General features: G+C 38.3%; 1 protein-coding gene across 2 annotated transcripts in view; it reads right to left on the reverse strand.

The window, feature by feature from the left end:
* Positions 1-18,680, reverse strand: part of LOC139966822 (aldo-keto reductase 1B-like) — a 32,492-nt gene extending 13,812 nt beyond the window's left edge. Inside the window, exons 1-4 of one of the 2 annotated variants that reach the window (XM_071970202.1) lie at positions 18,529-18,680; positions 12,579-12,746; positions 11,857-11,973; positions 11,171-11,248 (exon numbers count right to left, since the gene is read on the reverse strand). In XM_071970202.1, the coding sequence (XP_071826303.1) occupies positions 11,171-11,248; positions 11,857-11,973; positions 12,579-12,746; positions 18,529-18,552 (387 nt within the window). In that variant the 5' untranslated portion in view covers positions 18,553-18,680. Of the gene's footprint in view, positions 1-11,170; positions 11,249-11,856; positions 11,974-12,578; positions 12,747-15,186; positions 15,591-18,528 lie in introns of those variants that run through there. The other variant, XM_071970201.1, reaches the window with a different exon arrangement.
* Between the last annotated feature and the right edge of the window lie 3,204 nt (positions 18,681-21,884).

Raw genomic sequence — 21,884 nt, forward strand, 5'->3', positions numbered from 1 at the left:
ATGTATCCTATCCTATATGTTCAATATAGACTACAATAAAGAATATGTCATGAAGTCATCTTGATATTAGATGACTGGCTGCAGCTAGAGACACTGATTGCCTTTGCCAAGCCCTTTTCAACTAGTTTTTCCATAGCCTTCAATAGAGAAAAGAACATTTCACTACATTAGACTTAGTGTTTTTTAATATTGTAGTATTACATGTATCCTATCCTATATGTTCAATATAGACTACAATAAAGAATATGTCATGAAGTCATCTTGATATTAGATGACTGGCTGCAGCTAGAGACACTGATTGCCTTTGCCAAGCCCTTTTCAACTAGTATTTCCATAGCCTTCAATAGAGAAAAGAACATTTCACTACATTAAGCTTAGTGTTTTTTAATATTGTAGTATTACATGTATCCTATCCTATATGTTCAATATAGACTACAATATAGAATATGTCATGAAGTCATCTCGATATTAGATGACTGGCTGCAGCTAGAGACACTGATTGCCTTTGCCAAGCCCTTTTCAACTAGTTTTTCCATAGCCTTCAATAGAGAAAAGAACATTTCACTACTTTAAGCTGAGTGTTTTTTAAAGGCACACTCTCAGCTAGGAAATTGCTAAAATCAAAAATCTTGTCTCAACGTATTCCCCGATTAAAAAATAAAAACAATGCTGCCCTCTTCTCACAGCGGCAACATATTCATTTCTTTAATATGGCATTCTCATCCTTAGCTATAAACAGCATACGCAAATGGGAAACATTACCGCGAAGGTTTCAGATTTCCGAGATTCTAATCTGCCTCTCAGTGTTACGTAACCTATAGGCACACTGTGTAATTGTACTGTGTGCTATTCGAGTTACGCAATTTTTCGATTTGCTATATGGAACAGTGCATATTGTACTGCTGGGAAAACGCTATACCAGCTCGTAGCAGAAGGTAGTTGTTATGGAAAGTCATATGGGCCCGTATGATTTCGTGCTGCCGATTTTTGTTGGAGAAATTGCTGAAGAAATAAAATGCGAATAGTTTCGTCGTGTAATTCTCTATAAACATTTGACTGAATGTGTGCTGCTTATGTACTGTTATTTGACGAAACGACTTGCTTCTGGCCTAAAGTTCTTCAATACTTGAGTTCAAAATAAAATAAAACAGTGAGCAAACAGCTTATCCACTAGAGAGCCTGTGTAGAAAAAACATGCACATAATACAGACAGGTTGATGAGCATGGTGAACACAAAGAGATAGATGTAAGGGGATTAGTAGACAAGGGATGGAGAGAAGAATGAATGATAAAAACCAACAGGGGAAGAGGATAGGTAGGAGATAAACAGTGGAGGGACAAAGAGAGGATTAAGGGAAGGGCTAGGGAATAAACTGGAGAAGGACAACGACAGAAAAGTGTGGAGAAAAAAAGGGGTGGAAAAAGCTATGAGAAGAGGAGTAATGGGGGGAGGGGGGCAAGGGGAGGAGGGGGAATGAAGAAAAGTTAGTCATGTCCTTCCTGAATGTTGAGCCCATGAGGTTGAATGGTGCGAAGGCGTAGCATCCACAACCTCTCTCTGATGATTCGCACTAGCTCAGGACGGCTACCTAAGGATTCAATCCCCTGGGCCTATAGAGACATGTCGTTAATGGTATGGTTGCATAGCTCCCAACTCTTGAGAAGGCAAATGCTGGTCCATGCCACGAATTGCTGTCCTTGGGGAGGGGTATACAGGGGCGGATCCAGGGGGGGCCCGGGGGGCCCGGGCCCCCCCTTTTTGAAAATCCTGATTTTTTTTTTTTTACCGCGTTCGAGGGAAAGTGCCCCATGCGTGATCAGTGGCGTAGCTACGGGGGGCCTGAAATTGCAGACATGAGATCCATATTTTCAGGCTAGGTACATGCTGCTTAGAATACTCGGGAAGTGCCGTTTCCGGCCATCTGGGGGGTTTGTAAAGCCAAAAATTTTCTTGTACGCTCCGCGCCAACCGATGATGGCGCTCCGCTTAGATAGTCTTACGTTCAGGCGCGGCTGGACCAGTCAGACCCCCCCCCCTGTCACAAATCTTGCATCCGCCCCTGATATGTCATTGAATATTCCACAAAACTACTTTTTATGTCTACGAAACTGTCGAAACATGATTTTCACTACTGGTAGAGATATAAAATATTGGGAATTCTGAATTTCCTGCAAACATGCGGCTGGGCCTGTTCAATACTCACTACTGTATCGCCTTAAAAAATGATGAGTGGAAATAGTTTCTCCAGGACCGTATCGTATCGTGGGTATCGAGTACGTCTGATATACGAACGTACGTAGTACGTACGTACGTACGTCTATGATGATATGCACTGTACTGTACTGATAAAAACATAGGTGAATTTCACTCCATGGGAGTGATCACTGAGCACATTCCGGTATAAGAGTGAATTTCCACTCCATTGGAGTAAATCTTAACACCTAATAGAGTTATATTCACTCATATTAGGAGTGAGGGTTAACTCCAATAGAGTTAAATTTTACTCTTAATTTGAAGTGCGCCGAGTGATCACTCCAATGGAATGAAATCCACTCATTTGTTTTTAGAGGGTTGCTAGATATATGAAGAAGATATTTACATACCAATACATGTTATCGGTCATCGATTGGCACAAAAAGCCAGATTCTGATGACAGCTGCCTCAAGAAACCCAATAAATGGCCTAATAAGCACCGAGCCATCAATGTGGACCATTACCGAAACATCGATGCGTGTTAGTCTTCCACACCCTTCCTCTAATGCTATTTAAGTCCACATGTGGGCATATCCTGCAAATATACCGGTAGCCCACAGGGGTTTGAGTTGGGAGAAAGGCCTTGACAGCTTGAAACGACAAATGATGCCAACTTCCCTCAAGTTAAAAGTCTGGCTGAGTTGGCAAGGCCAGTCAGCATGAAAGAGAAAAAACTTTTTTTGCATTTCTGTCACCAAAGTTGCACATCTTTTTGGTTGCTATTTTGCCTCACAGGTGCCATCTCCTGCGATCTGGGGGGTGTTGAAATCTCAAATTTTCTCTGTACGCTCCGCGCCAACCAAGGTGGCGCTCCGCTTAGATAGTAAACTCTGCCCCCCCCACAAGAAAGAACAGCCCCCCATGGGACCCCACTCAAAATATCCTAGCTACGCCACTGTGCGTGTAATTTTTTGTAAATAAATTTGCAAAAAGAGTACACCATCATTCTGATAAAGTGAAGGTGAGAGGGGCACTCTGACTGCATCAATAGTCTCCATCTGGAAGGGGGCATCCAAGATGAAATGGCCTGGAGTAGCCTGGTAAAAAGTAGTTTGCATCACCACCTACTCCCCAAAGACTTAAATCCCAGCTCATTGCTCGAAATTGCAAATATATGCCCGGCAAACCATGAATACATGATTTATTGGAAATAAATTTTACTCCAAACTTTCACGAAAAGTAGCACCAGATTGCACCGAGGACCTCCATATTTTGTGAAATTTTCCCAAAGGGGAGGGGGGCACCCACTCCCCTTAGACCCCTCCCCCAGGACGACGATTAGGCATTTCCCATCTGGGCCCCCCCTTCGGCGAAATCCTGGATCCGCCACTGGTATATGGGGGGTGTCTCCCTCCCCTTTTTATTTTTTTTGGAATCCTGGTGATGCCTACATGTGAAATGGTGGCACCTAGAAAGGCTTTTGTCATCCAAACTTTTCTGAGAAATATGCATTTTTTTGTGTGTAACATCAATAAATTGAGTAGTAGGTGATAATTCATTCTTGCCCGTGGCATGAAAATGTTTGCTGCTCGCCCCAATGAAATGAAATATAGCCTAATTTGAGGTTCAAATGATGATGTAAAGGAAGTTTTATACTCTATTATGCTAAATGCTAAAGAAATGATGGTTGCTAAGTCCAAATTTGATGCAATTTTTTTATGTATACTTGTCAATTACAATGCAGGTTTTTGGGATGCTTGCGCGGGTCAGGGCTTTGGGTGTTAGAATGGGGGTCCGACCCGCGAATTGTGGGTCAGTTGGGAGCTCTGTGGTTGGGAAGGTTAAAGTGTTCTCCAAAAAAACCTAAAAGATGAATGACCTTCGGCACAGGGGTAAACTGGACTCCTCCAGCTGCCTTTACTACATTTTACTGCATTACTACAAATATATGGTGGCTTCCACGCCAACTCTCGACCAGAGTATGCTGTATTGGCCCCAAATAAACCAGAATACCAGATATTCATATATGGTTACCTTTGGTCAAAGTTTTGAAACTGGTTTTATTACCACCTTCCAGGAAACTTACCTCACTGGGACATTCAGGCATCTTATGCTTTCAATTAGAATGCCTTAGAACAATTTGAAAGTAAAGACCTCTAGGAACATATTAAATATTCTAGCAATTATAGCATGCTAAATTGGGGACAATACTACATAGCCCACCTTGAAAATATCCTGTAACCTACTCTGGATAAACACTATCTAATATGGAAGAAATGCTTTGGTTAAAGTATGAATATGGTCACTTGAACATTAAGAAATGCAAGTGAGATAGTGGTAAGTTTTCCCTGCTCATTGTTATTGTATAGTTGAACTCAATGTAAGAACTGTACAGATGCAATCAATGTGTTAAAAATAAAAACATGTTACAATACTGACTTACCTAACTTTAGAATAAGCAATACAAACAATAGTAGGGCAGTGTTCCAAATACGGAATGCAAAGACATATATACCCAAATAAGGCTAGGAGATGCCATGCCTCCATTGTGGAACTTCTCCATGATAAGTATAGCAGCTTTACATGCAAAAGAACTTTTGACAAAACTTCAAAAGACCCTATAATGTCCCCTGCATTTCAAACATCTCCATCTGCCACTATCTCCATCTGCCAATGGGCCCGACTGGGGTTATCATGAGAGCACTGAAATGAACTGTTTTATCACTACTAGCTGCAAGTTAGAGTACCTCTTCAACACTCTTATGACATCACAATATATGTTATGTTAAATTGATCTCACACAATACAAAATAAAGACAAGTTATTCTGTACCAACAATAAATAACTCAAGATCAATGTCACATTAGAACTACTGGTATGACTGAACAAGCTACAGTAATTAAAAAGATCAGATATTGCTATCATGGAAAGCCAAATAGTGTACAATCAAGTATGTAGTGAAACCAATATTCAATCATTTAGTTAATTAATATGACACAGTTGTAACTTTGATGACATCAATTATGTAGTTTACTTACACTATGAATGAACATGCAAATCAATGCTAAATACTACAGAAAGGAGTGAGATACATAACGCACTGAATGCAACAATCAATGTTTGACACCATGGAGAAGATAAATTCTTATGATACATTGCACTAGCTTAGTAACTTCATTTTACTGAGACACCATGTTTGTTGTTGTCTGTTATGGTACATTTTGTTCAATTGTCTTGAAGCCTTGTGATATCTACATTCTGGATACTTGTTACTCCCATTGTCCAACTCTTGTGTCCTTGATGTATGGTATTTAAATAAGCTGAGAAACTGCTTTGACATCAGCTATTTCAAAATTGTCCGTATCCATGTTAACAACGTTCACTATGCAAATCCATAGCTTTCACTGGAGAACAAGAAATATGACAATCATCTTACGTAAAGTAGAGAAGCACACATTTATTAATGAAACAATCCAACACAAATACTTCCAGTTCCAACCCTTATATCTGCTTGAAAAACATCCATCATGCCATAACGCAATGCTGTGCTGTACTGTTCCTCTAAAGGATGTTCTGTACATCTGTAATGTGAAATGAAAATGGAAAAAAGACATATTTATGGCATTGTGTGAGGACAGAAGTGTCACAAAGATATACCTGTTCAAATGATTTTCCAAGATATGATTTATTTGATTTTAATTGCAAAAGAGACATTCAGGCTCATAGCCAAGGTAACTGGGTTGGAGCCAGCATAAATGTTATGTTTGTTTATTCACTGAGATTGTAACTTGCACTCATTGTAATAACTAAAAATTATTGTTCAAATCTGGGTGAAAGTAGACCCCTTAATGATGCCCCTAACACGTTAAACTAGAAATATAGCTCATACTCAAAATTTGCCAAAAATGTCAATGTCTTTGCTGATATGAAACTATATGCACATGACAACCTGATCAGATGACAACTACAGTATAGGCAGTTAAGAGTAACTATCTTTAAGCAGTGCAAGTACTGTACTGTATGTACAAATGATGCCACATCATCATGAAACATAAAAAGAAAAACATAAAGAGAAAAGAATAAATGTGCAATTTTTGAACACAAACTGCTTCAGACAGGTACAGTAGGTAGCACATTCTACAAGATTGGTACAGTAAATGTCTTTATTTTTCAGAGATAAGGAAAAATACTACAGGTACTGTTATCATTAACTTGTGGGGTTTGAACATTTTTGGGTCCCTCACATTTACAGACCTCCAGTGGCTGTATTAGCACCATATTTAGCACTACATGTCTATGTCATTAATATAACATAATACAATAAATGAATAAATGTGTCCAATGTCCTAAATCTGGTTAGTCATATACAGTCCTACAGTAGTAAACTGCAGACCTAGTTAAAATGTAGACTTATTTACAGCATGGAATGGTTACAGTATGTACATCAAAAAATTACCAGTCTCCACTGGGGTATAGCTGCTGGAGTGCTGCATCAGCCTCTGTTGGGCATGGCCTTTCGTTGAGGAACTGGTCTTATCTTTTCTGGTTGATCAGTTTGGATACCAACCTCTCGAGTTTCTTAATTGGGCACACACCTTCAACTGAAAAAGACAAATAATACCGGGATGTGCAAAGTTAATAATATATCAGAATGCATACTGTACACATAGCAGGGAAGTGCTCATGAATATTTGAGTGCCAGGCAGATTGGGCGGTAGTGTGATCCACACCCTGGGAGAGGGATTTCATGGGTGGGGTACCCCCCCCAAATGGACAAATTTTGCACATGAAGTATGCTTAGGTGGTGCTATATTCCTATTCTGTGCCATATACAGTATTCTCCCAGATTTTGGTTATGGTAAAACTTATTAAATTATCATCAAAAAGTGCTGGGCGAAAAAGGTTAAATACTGTTTGTGCGGGGCGGCATTCAGAACTGCTGGGCGTACAGTAGCTGCCCAGTGTGAGCAAATCCCTGACATAGTGAATTATATAACTTCCAACATAAATTACTGAATACCACATTTTGCCACTTGAGGTTCACTAAATAGTCAAAAATTCAAATCAACTTTGCAAACACAGAACAGTAATTACACTACTAGTTAATACAGAACTTTGCTATTGGCAGCATAAATTCATCACATCTGCTTTATGATTTACAGTATGTATAGTGTCAACTCTGGAAGTATTCAAGAATGGTCCATTTACTAATATAGTGCAAACCTGTGCAACAATTTCTATTATATTTCTTATTTCTATGTTAGTAGTATACACCTGCAGTATTATAACTCATCTACTAATACCTTACATACACTAAATGTCATAACATTTGATGTTACAATGGCAATGTCCCAGTAGGCTTGCTCATACACTAATATGTCACCAAATTTCATCATGTTCAGGGATGCATAATTGCTTTCAAAAATATAGCTAGGCTTTGCTTATTTCCAAGACTAAAAATTACGGAATATTCTACAGGTGTGGCCTAAACAATGAAGTGTTTAAAAGATACTATAGAAACATGATATGGTATATAATGGGTGACCATTCTAGTTCTCTCACAAATCAGTAGTATCATTTCCATTTTGTAAAATTTTTAGAACTGCATGATCAGATTATGTGTAGAGCTATGAAGCCTATGATGTTGTTATATTTTGGCAAATGTTTAATTTTTATATCATGATGAAATTATCAATTATTGTAAGACGGACTCAACGACCCCCGGAATGGTGCGTCATGTCCGATGAAGCGCATATTTGGTGCGTTATTACAACTACAATATGTGCGTCAATGCGCCATGCATGGTGTATCCTTTATAAAATCAAATGTGGTAAAATTTTGTCGAACATAAAATGGTGGCATTCACAATTATTGGTGACATTGATTTGTTTATGTTGTCCTTGATTTTATGATTAAACAACGATGATAGCAAACTATCATGTTATGAATGCATAAATATGTGAGCAATATCTACTATCCTTCACTAATTCAACAAAGGAGCCTGTAGAGCTAGTGTACTGTAGCTTCTTTCTGAGAAGGCTTTTGAGTTTTGAATTAATTTGGAAAACTTAGTTACATCAGTTATCACTTTACACTACAGTTACAGGAAAAGCCGCTACCGTTTTTTTATGTTACCAAGTTGGGAGTATTATAGGCATACTCTAATTTGGGATAGAAAGAGTTTAAATTACAAAGTGGCTATTCTTACGACTAGTCGTAACAATAATTCCCTTTTACACATGCACAGTTGCTTTAACGTGGCTATTTTTACGACTAGGAGTACTATTTTTACGACTAGGAGTAACAATATTTTCCGGTTAAGGGTTGGGTTAGGGTTAGGTTAGGGGTTAGCGTTAGGTTAGGGTTAGGTTTACCCCTACTACATGCACAGTTGCTTTATTTACTTTACTGCGCATGAATTCGCTGATGTCGTAAGAATAGTTTATAAATAATTGTTACGACTAGTCGTCAGAATAGCCACGGCCTTTATATTAATGCGTACATATTTTCTTTGCAAGTGGAGAATCATCCACAGCTAAAGTGGCTATGCGGATTGACAAACAAGTGAAGCAAAGTAAATATCCTAGCCTATGCATATCAGACTTAAGAAAAGTAAAAGAACCCAATGCCTACTTAATTCATCTTGGAGTTGCTCAGCAGATTTGAGGTTATTTCACCACTTAAGAACCCATTCTCAGACACAAAGAAAAGACAAAACTGAAATGGCTACAACAAATTAGTAGTCTATAACTGAGAATGACCATGCATGCAAATATGCAGTAAATTTTCAAGTTGTCAGACTAATTTATTTGTTGCTAGTAACTCTACAATTGTGCTGGTAAAGTAGAGTAGGAAATGAAAACAGTTACTTTATTGCGTATAGGCCCGTCCCTCACGTATCTCATTGCATACTAGACTTACAGTTACAAAATAAATATGCCCATATCAAAAATGCTCTTGACAGGAATAACCACTAAATTGAGGTAGGCCCTCCATGGTGCATAATTTTATAAATCTGGGCCTGGAGCTACAGTAGGCTACAGTAGTCCTACTTTTGCTATTGCTCCGCTCATGAGAAGTTGCATTTCTTTTGAGTTTAATTTTCTTGTGGGGAGATCTCCCTACCAAATCCATATTACGCTAATGTAGGCTAAGTCCTATTCATATTTGCAAAGCTACCGAATCATAAACCAAACACATGATACCGCACACTTCCATACTGATCATGCTTAGTAGGCGAATATAAGTAGAAAAGCATAACTTCATGAAATGTTCGGCCTAGGCTAGGCTACAGTTTGTACAGCAGCCTGCACTGCAGTAGCATGGACACAACGGAGTTCGGACACCTAAGCCTTAAAACACCCCAAAACTATATCTCATGGTATAAATCACCTGGAACTATACTTGATATGGTTGGGTCAGTTTGGAGAGAAAATAACTGTAGCTTCGTAGTTTTTCGTGCAATTGGCTCTTGCTGTAGGTTGTCTCATCGTGAAATCGCATATTTCTTAGGGGTGTCCGAACTTCGCAGTGTTCCAAACTTCGCAAAACTGACTATACTACGACTGTACTAGCCTACAGTATGTCTCTCGGTGTATTAGTTGCCTTAGTTTGTAGTACTCGTAGTAGTAGGCCTAGCTAGCATAATCTATTGAACAATATAACAATGAAGCCTACGGCAGACCAAACACTTCGGCCGGAAAACAGTATGCAGTAGCCTAAATAATAAATATATAACGTTAGTCGTTAGCATAATTTGCTGCCTACCTTCTCGTATGATCTGCCATGCCAGTAAATGCTCTGCGAAGGTAGCATTGGTCATTTTCCCCGATCTCTGTTCCAGTAGATCGTTTTTGGAGACCCAGTCCACGTACGTAGCACCAGCTCAAGTACACTTTTCATTTCATGTCCGTTTTGTCGCTCACTGCTTTTGGCATCGTGACCCACAATAATGCAACCTGTGCCTTCCACCTCAACAGCGTGGCGACGCAGCCGCAATATACACGTTACGTTTGTTATGCTACCACTGCATGAAACTGTGCTATATATTACGTATATTTACATACAGGGTACACTGTACACTGGCAGTATATTACAAATACCGTGTCACGTGATTAACGCTGAACCATCGAAACATATGAAATTGGCCCGCCCTCTAAAAAATTCCTAGCTGAGAGTGTGCTTTTAATATTGTAGTATTACATGTATCCTATCCTATATGTTCAATATAGACTACAATATAGAATATATCATGAAGTCATCTTGATATTAGATGACTGGCTGCAGCTAGCCCGTTGAAACCTTGTATCAAAGCACACAGTTAGAGTTATGTTACTGATGCAGAATCAGCTACATGCCGAAGTATGCCAGTTACGATTTAATGATACCTGATTGTTAACAGTAATGTTACAATAGAAATGTAACATATCATTTAGAGAAATTTAACTAATAAATCATTTAGGATTAAAGGAGTAAATACCTGGTTGTTGACAGTGATGTAACATGTAGTAAAAACTTACATATCCTGTAGGATTGATTGGTTACAGTGATGTAACATATCTTATAGCAAAATAACATATCATCTAGGATTTAAGGAGTAAATACCTGGTGTTTGACAATGATGTAACACATCTTATAGAAAACTAACATTTTACTTTGGATTTAAGGAGTTACTGTATTACCTGGTTTTTGACAGTGATGTAACACATATTAAAGAAAACTAACAAATCATTGAGAATTCAAGGAGTAAAAATCTAATTGTTGATTATTACATAACATGTTACAAAAATAACATATCATTTAGGATTAGGATTTAAGGAGTAAATTGCTGACTGTTGACATTGACTTTTAGAAAACTAAGAAACCATTTAGGATTTAAAGGCATGAATCTCTGAATATTGCTTTAATATTCATTCCCATGAAGGCTTATCTCATTACATGGTATTAGTACTTACATTACATGGTATTAGTACTTACCTGCCATGTGACTGTGTAGTCTGTAGGCCCAGGAATGAACCCACCATCAGCATTAGTTGGGAATGGATTCTCACCAGCCTGAATAGAAGCAATGTAATGCAGATATGTCAGTACTGCATTAACTGCTGTACCAAATAAGAGACTAGTACAGAACAGGAAATGTTTCGATGCTTAAATAATTTAACTTTTGTGTAACTCAGTGTTAAGGTTGAAGGACAATTAAAATATTATATGATGTACTTCTGTTTTATAAGCTGCTATGAACATCTTTACATTTGTGTAACACATTTGCCTCACTTTGGACTTTCAACAAATTTCAATAAATAGAAAATATAACTTATGAGGGTTATTTACAAAGTATTCGAGCTTTGTCCAAGGTCACTTTGTGTTTTACCATATTTAGTATGTTTCAGACTTTGACCTCTTCTGACCTCAAAAGACAAATGGCCTTCACCAATTTCAACCAAATTTTGTACTCAATACGGTGAGCGTATGTACAGTATGTACCAAATATGAGTTATCATCTTTCTAACCAATGCATCACACACACACACACACCCACTCAGGCATCAACACAGCTGCATTTGACTCACTTGGTACATCCTGTCAAGAACAAAATCCATCATAGATGTATGATGCATGAAAATTTCTGTTAACTTCAAAGCCCCACTTTAACTACGACTTACTTGAAAAGCAGTTGGCCAGTGCATAAGATAAAGATCAAGATAGCTGAGCTGTAGTTTCTTCAAAGTATCCTCCAGATTTCTTTGAACATCCTCTGGTGCATGGAAGCTGTTCCACAACTGTTCAAACATTCAAACAAAATCATCAAATCAATACTGCATTTTCCTACCAATCAGTTATATTTTAGGATTGAAATTTTACACGGTTATTGTTAACAACACTAGTACAAAACCATAGTGTTAATTCTGTTCATGAGATCTAAAATGCTGTAATATGTGTTCATGTTACTAAAATAGAGGAAAAGAGATGGGGACATTTCATTGCTGACAATCACAGGTCTAGCAATGGTTCATACAAACATCAGTGATCATTTCTTTTCAAACGTACTTTGGGACAAATATAAATTGGAGCATGTACTATAGTAGATTATCACTGGTACTGAAACAGATTCATGTTTAATTGAGGAAAGTACAATTATTCACTAGTATGTCTTTCAAATATGACATGGCTGAATTTCCAAAAAAAATGCTGCTTGTTCTTTGGACGACCTGGACCTCAGCAAATCAGCAGTGCATAATACAGCTTGAAGTGAATATCAAAATCTGCAGTGAATAATACAAGTTTAGGCAAATATTAAACATCAGCAGTGCATAACTCACTTTGTTGTTACAATTGATGATGTTTAAAATTTCCATTTTTTCTTCCAAGGACACAAAAAACATACCTTACTGGTAATAAATACATCCTCCCTCTTAACTGTTCCATCAGTAAACTTTTCTTTCAGTGCTTCACCAACTTCAATTTCATTGCTGTATGCCCAAGCACAATCCAGATGCCGGTAGCCAGCATCAATAGCTGCAATCACTGCCTCTTTCACCTTGTTCTTCTCGGACTAGAACCAAATTAAATGAAAATTGATCATAACAGTACAGTAGTTGGTAATTGTGCATTCATAATTTAGCAGAACATACTTATAATCTTAATGATAATGCTGTCTGCAAGTTACATACAAATATAGCTCACATAAGTTACGTTACATCAATTGAAATGACGAGTCTCGTTGTATGTATTGGATCGTACAGTTTGAGAACAGGCTGATTACAACAACATTATTCCCATCAAAGGATATTCTAAAATGTTGACACTTGTATCCCTTCCCACTCCCTGTTTCCTCTCTTCTGTTGTTTTCCATCATAGAATGTTTGCACATATTGCTAATTACATCAAACATCACTTCGGTTGTCTACTAGCAGTGATAACAATGAATAGAATGTACAGTAAGTCTATTGTCGTGAGCAAATGTACATGTAGCCTATACATGTAGAAACAGACAGCATTGTACAGTATCAATTGCTTTGACTCAAGCAAACTCTATTTCAAAGAAACCTGATTGGATGCTAACATTCTAATTTCATACACATTCAGTACATATATATATACAATTGAATTGTTCCCGAACCTTGCTGCTACTTATAAATACGTACTTACTGTACTCTTTGGACACAGAAACACAGAACCATGATCATCAATTATTCATGAATATGAGAGTGGATCAGTTCACAGGGCATATAGGTCAATAGAGTTTGTGTGTGACTTAAGACAACTTTATTATTAATGTTATGAAATAGTGATACCATCTCTTTGATGTTACCGAAAAACTCCATCGAGACACCTTACAGGCCTCTTGTATATTTATCTAGGTCATGGATTCAGTTTTCCCACAAGAAGTTTTTAACTATCTTATTGAATCTTGGTACAGGGCCTTTTCCCAAAATAGATTCCATTATGTCTGTGGAACATTCGAGAAGGTTCTCTCACGTGGTATGGAGGTTTCCATAAGAAAGGGGATGGACTTCCAAACTCCCAACCAATCAGGGCAGATCAGTGCCAGCGCACTTATTTTTATATCGTTAAGTTAATACAGGATGGTCAGGTTATTCGCTGCCTACTGATTGTGCGCAGAGGGATTTTATGGAAGTAAGGTATAAAAGGCGGCATGTCCCGCAAATTTATGACTCCGTCAGCAAATTTATCACTCCGTCACCAGTTCGTCGCTTCGTCATTGCTTCGTTACCATTTCATCACTCCTTCTAATTGTTTAATTGACGGAGTCAAGTCAAATCATTGTAATTTAGTTTTATTTGTAAAGAGAATCGACAGAGAAGAAATTATACCGAATCATTAATCAAATCCTATCTCGTCAAATTGTTTTTTGTGTGAAGTCATTGTTTTCTTCCGTTTGAGACATCTCCTGAAGAAGCATAAATACGGCATCAAGATATCCCAGTACCTTTCTATTGCGAGTCCCGATATAGTATTACTATCGGAGGAGCCGGGCTCGTCACAATATTACATTAAAATTAAATTAGAGAGTTGCTCGGTAGCACAAGTAAATTTCTTCATTGTTTTTGTCAAAAGATTCAATCAGGTGCAAATGAACATGCTATTTTCTAACATGATTTTAGCATTTAAGCATAAGTTACTCATCATTTCTCAGTATTTACACAGTTCATTCAATTGAATGTTGAGCCATTGCAATTTTGTACTGCACTCTATACAGTACATTTAAAGAGAGAATACAACAATCTTTATATACTACATTTCCCCTGAACCCCTCTTATCTTCCCTAATTAACCCTAGTGCTGTAGCTAGCTCCGTCACCTTCCTCTTCTCAGGCCTGAGACATATATATCAACAGCCCCGGGAGATGATATGACAAGATGACATGGTCTGAATGAACAATGTTTCAAAGCTTGTTGGGAAACCAGGTTTTGTATAATATATCTCTCACTTCTATATATCTTGCCTTAATATGTCACCAATATCTACATTTTTCACATGGAAAAAATTAACTATGGGCAATTTCCATTGCAAGATATTCACGAAAAATGACCTTTTATAAGGCAGTATCACATGTACTGTACTGTAACTGCAAACATGCACACAAGTTACCTTGATAGTGCTAATTTGGACATAGCTTTGCAATTTTGAGGAAGACACATTGGGATAAGTACTACCAAATTTCAAGTTCCATTGCTATGGTAATTACAGGAAATTTTTGAAAGTGTGTAGGCCTATACAATTAATCCCACATCATTATAGGTTCCTCCACTAAACTGTAAGCTAGACCGGGAAATTACAGTTCATAGTATGAATTGCTGTTAAGTGTTATACAGCTGGTAGTGGTACGCCTTAAACTCAAGCCACATTGGCCTAGGCATGTTTTTACTTCCATGGCCTAGGGTACTTGTATGAACTGATCATACATAGGGTACGTAAACTTAACCTTGCTAAGTCTAACTATAGTAACTATTAACGAAGTGGATTCTTACGTTCCATGTTCCGAGTCCAAGTATAGGAATCGTCTGGCCATTCCCAAGAGACACGAAAGTATTTTTGTCAGCCATTATGAAAAGTGCGTTACACGTGCAGATATTCTAAGTTCACCTCTTATGTGTATTAGCTTGGCGAGGTCTTATCACTGACTACGTCAATGATAAATAAACACCACTACCGTTCCCGTGAACTCGAACCCTGGCATGACCAGGGACGTGGTTTGATTAAATATCACTGCTGGGCTGGTCTGGGTTGGGCCAAGATTCAACTACAATTGTACCAAGATCACTTTTCTCAGATCAGACGGGGGATAGGATCAAGTAGCAGCTATCTTTCTGTGGCATCCCATTTTCGTGTGATCATATGTGCAAACAGTTATTAATTGATCGCTCACCACTACCAAGTACCAGCTGATTATGGCTGAGGTTAGTTTCAAGGTGTTTCGACAACACAGCTGGTTAACCTTTAACGTCACTTCCGTTTCAGATTCGCTGATAATATCAATTGTTTTAGGGGTAAATTTTGAAGCTTTTGGATGTGTTCGGGAAAAATAGATGAAGATGCCTGTTACTTTTAGATAATTGTGAAAACCAAATTCATAAAATCAAGCCAAGAAATGGTGGAAAACGAAACACTCCATGAGCTGTACCAAGTGTTTTGAATCACCAATGTGAACGAAACACTCAGAATGCATGTATACCAAGTGTTTGGCTTACAGTGGTGCAGTGGTAAGTGAAACACTCAGAATGCAATACCAAGTGTTTGAATCACTGCGCCTTTGGTACGTAAGTGAAACACTCAGAATGAAATACGAAGTGTTTGAATCACTGTGCCTTTGATACGTAAAGTGAAACACTCAGAATACAACACCAAGTGTTTGAATCACTATGTCATTGGTATGTAAGTGAAACACTCAGAATGCAATACCAAGTGTTTGAATTAATGTGAAATTTATACATCGATGCCCATATCGCACCTGCTGACAAACATTTTGCTTTGCAGCTATTTGAAGGTCGCTCGTATGGCGGGCCATCAGTCTCAAATCGTGGGGAATCGACTTATACCGATTTAAATCGACATATACCAAAGTTTCCTTCGACTTATACCAGTTTCTAGCAGCTAAAAGGCATTGTATACTTGCCCTAAACCGTGTGCGGCCATCTGAAAAAGTTAAGTTTCCGTTGCTTGCAAGTGACGTTTTGTTCGTGTCGCTACAAAATGCAGACAGTACAGTAATGAAACGTGATACCCTTGTTATCTTTAGCTGGACCTGAGATGTCCACCGCTGTATTGTTTGTACACTGTGCTGTGGGTATTGACCGCAGCTGTATGTACTGACTGTACACTAGTGTCTAATTACCGATGGTAGCAAGATGTGTGTGTGTATTTTCTGGGATTGATGGTGGTGTCTAACACTTCTGTTACACCTCATTCGAAACTAGGTCAGATTACCGGCATTAGACGTTTCTTTTTGCGCGAGTCTTCACACCCTTTAAATTGACTTTCACCGATTTAAATCGACATATACCAGTTTAATCCTACATATCATCGATTTAAATCGACATATACCAATTTAAATCGACATATACCAATTTAAATCGACATATACCAATTTAAATCGAGATATACCAGTTTAAATCGATGATATATCAAATTAAATCGGTATATGTCAATTTAAATAGACATATACCAGTTTAAATCGATGATATGTCGAATTAAATCGGTCGAAGTCAATTTCCTTCGACTTATACCAGTTTCTAGCAACTCAAATTGACATATACCTATTTAAATCGACATATCATCGATTTAGCTCATAAACATATGATTGCTTAATTTAAGTTTACTTGTGTTTGCATTGAACAATTTACATAAATTTCGTAACATTATTTTCCTTTCTTGTTTTGTTGAACAACTTGCATATAAGTTTATAACCTTATTTTTCTGTTAGTTTACAGTACATATTATGCATTTGGACGATTTTTATCTGATTATGTTATCTTTTTTTATTTGAAATCCACCGACCTGTTACCGTAGGTATTCTCTTCAGGTGTACACCAAATTTCCTATGATTCATCTGTGAATTTATTATATCTTAGGATTTGTTTGCTTTTGCCAAGAACTCATCAAACTTGATCTATATAGTTCATTTCCATTCTAAGTAGGGAAGGGATGTAGTGTTCAAACAATGCTATATTTTAAACTTTGCCATCACTCCAACAGTGTACATTTCGTAGCCCAACCTACTTTTGATTCCTATCGAAGTAGCCGACTCTGTTAAAGATTTTTGGTTTCGATGATAATCGTAACCTTTTCATTGATGCATGACGTTTGTGCGTGTGTGTGTGTAGGTGTGTGTGTGTGTGTGAGCGTGTGTGTGTGCGTTTGTGACGCCCAGCTTGTAAACACGATATCTGACGAAGGGAAGGTCAATTTTATATATGGTGTGTAGAAGTACCACATTGAGAACAAGAAGCTAATTATGGAGCTAATTTCGGGTCACCAGGGGTCAAATTTTGAAAACCATTTAAACACGACATCTCAAGGAGGGAAGCTTGGGCAGACCTCATACTTGGTCCGTAGTATTACATTGAGTACAAGTAGCCTATTTTGTTTTGTAGGTCAAAGGGCAATTACGGATGACCAGGGGTCATATGGAGTAAACCTTGTAAGCATGATGTATCAATATTGGAAGCTTGGGCAAACCTCATACTTGGTATGTAGATGTATAACATTGACTAAAAGTAGCCTATCGATTTTGGTGATGGTCAAAGGTGATTTGAGGACCACATGGGGGCAACCCCGAAACAGCCATGTGGCCTACTGCTCTTCAAAACCCAAGAAAACTTGTTTTAACTGTGAATGGAATTTAAAAAAAATAAAGAAACAAACATACTTATACTGACATTTCCCTCATTTCGCTTCCCATATCCCTCCCCGGCCAAATATAATGTAAACCAGGGTAGGTGAAGCACTTAGGAGTGTTTGCCTCTTTAGCCCCATTCAACTTCCAACTAATGGTGTCAATGATCCATTGATATCTTAATACAAACTGGGAAGATCGTTTAGTAAGAAACGGATCCCTCAGCTCAGTAGCAACATATGCAATGAAACGCAGTTTACTTGGTCTTTGGACCAGTTCTGCGAGCCCCAGTTGATTGCTGCGACTGTGCCTTCAAGATGACCACAGTGTAGGTAGAAATTATAGTTATACTTTGTTACTAAATAGGCTAAATCTCAACGTGATAACTGATCCCTGGTACCTCCATTTATATGTTGCTTAATTAGTCAATAGATAATCCCTCTTGATTTTCATGAATATTAACATGTATATGGCTTACCACACTATGAATATGTTTGGGCATCGGAACCACTAAACGTTTACTGGTTATTTCTCGTCTCTAAAGAGGTAAGTGGTGTGAAAGGTAAGGTTGAGATGGTGTTGAGTGACAATGACGGGTGCCTTCAGTTCTCTTGGTAAATAACAATGGAATTTTCCCGCAGTCCATATGACTATATGCAACCAAAGTATATGGTTATAATGTCAATATAAGTCACGTGAAGGAATGGAATGGATGCGTACCCTATTTTAGTCGCTGAGTCCGTATTTTATAAATTATATCCAGGAGGAAAAGGGGGCGGGGATAGGTGTCCAATTTAAGGCTATATTTATGAATATGAATAACATAAATGCGTACTTAATGGTTATTGATGACATTGTCCTTATTACACTATACCAACCGACCTTACTATCCTCTGACTATTGCAGAAACAGTCGCAAAATGCCATGTAATTTAGATATAGAAATTTTATCAATGAAGGGGGGGGGGGGGAGAGTGTCCAAAAAGAACGGGACCAGAAAACCTGGGAAAAAAATTAAGAGCTATCCTATTAATTAAAGTTCTTGTTCACGGGTTTACTTAGTTTACTTATTTCCTTGAAGGGTATCCGATATTACGATAGGATTCGGCTCCTAAATCTCATACTATATAGGAAGTTATGATGGTGCGTGTGGATTTGAATCAATTTTGAGCAAGATATTTCATCATGGCTTAAAACAGAAATAATTTAAGTATCTTAAGCTGCAGAAAATTCGTAGTATGATACGACTAAGTATTCGACAGAACTTCTGGCGAAAAAGAAATGGTTTCTTTTCTCAAAGTGTTGTAAATAACATGAAATTGTTCGTTTTTGTTCTGTTGTTTGTCGTCATGGCGAAAAGTGTGATTAAATTTGTTTTTAATGTCTTGGACCGTGGTAAGCATTGCAATATGGGTATATCAGTTTTCGAAATGGGTTGCATACATTGCGGAGATCGGTTTTCGAGGTTTGTCTCGGTTAGTAGGGTGAAGGCAGGGTGCATTTTGGGAAAACCCTCCCGGTGTCCCCTCAAAAGAAAAATACATATTGGGAGGGTTCCAGTCTAATGGGGGAGGGGGGAGCAAATCGCCCGATCCCCAGATTTCAAACACTGGATTATATGCAAATTGTTTTCCATTAATGGAAACTGATGGCTAGTACTTAATCGTGTCCCTTTTCTTTTTCTATATTTAACTATATCAGTACCGCAGGCTCCGACGATTTAACCATTCAATATTTTAAATCACATCGAAAAGTAACACGTCTGATATTTATCTAAATGGGCGGGTTTGTAACCCACCACGCACTTACCCTGCCGAACCAAAACGATGAGGTATATAGCTATAACGTTTTCCTTGGAATCTGATGCTGGCAACGCTCGGCATCAGTGTTCACAACTAATTGCACCGGTCAAACTCCCATTGAGTTTAGGTCTACTCTTGATTGTCAGTGGAGAATATAGGACTATCGATAGTTCTTATAATTCTCGCCGCTGTCGTCAGTTGCAAATACAAACAATTAAACTTTAGTTTACTTCATTTTCGAGTTTGCTAACAAAGCTGCCTTGAATATTTTTACATTAAACTAAGAGACTATCTTCCTCACAATTTTCATTTACAAGATTCTTTGAAGGAGAGCTAATATCCTATGATATCTATGCGGACAATATATGTCCTAGAACATTTCGTCCGGTCGCACTTTACAAACTGTGAGAGGGGACATGCACGTTGGGATATTGTCCAGCAAGAGAGAATGTTCCGGTATAAAATGTCCCGCCGGACATTTTGTACAGGGAGATGGAAGATACTGCTGCACCAGCATTGGGGTATATTTCAGTAATTCTTGTATATATATATATATATATATATATATATATATATATATATATATATATATATATATATTCGGACACCCTTACCAACTAGGCTATGGACGCTGATTGTATGTACAGAGGTTCGAAACCGGTAAGGAAGGTCGTAATTCCATTGTAGTCGTTTGTCACCTGTTTTGAACAATACTATTTCTGTTTCTGGTGACATACTTGCCTTCAAGGGCGTAGGAACCGGGGGGGGCTGGGGGGCGCCAGCCCCCCCCCCCCCCAGTGAAAAATATGGGGGCGGAAGTATCATTCCGCCCCCCCCCCCCCGCTCCGCAAGTCGGAAAACCCCTTTTTCATTTCCAAATGAGAAAAAAAATCTCATTTGGAGCACTAAATTGCATTTAAGGCCAGGTGAAAATGCAAAATTCTTTACAAAATGGAGTGAGAGTTGAAGTGTGCTATATTGCACCAAATTGCATCTGAGGCCACCTGGAAATGCAAAAAAAAATCCAAATGGGAGTGGGACACCCCCTCCCCTTAGACCCCTCCCCCAGGCCGGCCATCAGTCTTCAGCCCCCCCCCCCCCCACTCAAAAGTACCTTCCTACGCCACTGCTTGCCTTACTCTATAGAGATCAAACATGATTCTAACCAACTCGAAGTCATTAGTGATTCCTAAAGCCGGATCTCTAAAGAGATACTTCAAATAGACTTTTGTTAATGAAATGGAGGTAAACGACAAAGGCAAATGAATATATATAATTGAAAACGTAATGAGTTGGAAAATTTAGAACAGTGAAAAAAAACTTCCAGCCTCCACCGGGATTCAAACCCGGACCTCCCGCTTTATATGCGGACACCCTTACCAACTATAGGCTATGGACGCTGATTGTATATCCAGGTTCGAAACCGTTATGGAAGGTCGTAATTCCACTGTAGGCGTGCCTAATTGAAATCGTAATGAGTTGGAAAATCAAGAACAGTGAAAAACCTTCCAGCCTTCACCGGGATTCGAAGTCTGGCCTTCCGCTTTATATGCAGCAACCCTAACCATTGGCTATGAAGTAACTGCTAAATCTAACAAATGGAAACAGTTAAAGGCATGTGCACACAATGATCACAAGATGAACAGTGGCAACACATGGGTGAAAACAGACAATCCACGGGGGTGGTTTTTAAGTCATCACCAAGAATTGTATGACTAATAAGGATTCTGAAAGATTCATTAAGAGGGCTTAAACTTGAAGGGATTGGCATATCAAATCCAATGTCACATTTGTACCAAAGAGACAACCCATATGCTAATTGACATCTAATGGATATACAACGAAAAACTGCAGAAGAAACAATGAACAAGATACACTGGGAAGCCAGCAGCTTCTTGAAAGTAAACAGGAAATTGATCATATTTGCATGTGCACAATAACAGTAATTGGATATGTGTGGATAACGTTGTGATATTTCTCGAATCCTCCTGTTGCTCTAGTTGATGGTACCCCGCATTCAAATCCAGCTTGGA

The sequence above is a fragment of the Apostichopus japonicus genome, chromosome 4 (assembly GCF_037975245.1).
Source record: "Apostichopus japonicus isolate 1M-3 chromosome 4, ASM3797524v1, whole genome shotgun sequence".
NCBI classification, from domain to species: Eukaryota; Metazoa; Echinodermata; class Holothuroidea; order Aspidochirotida; family Stichopodidae; genus Apostichopus; species Apostichopus japonicus.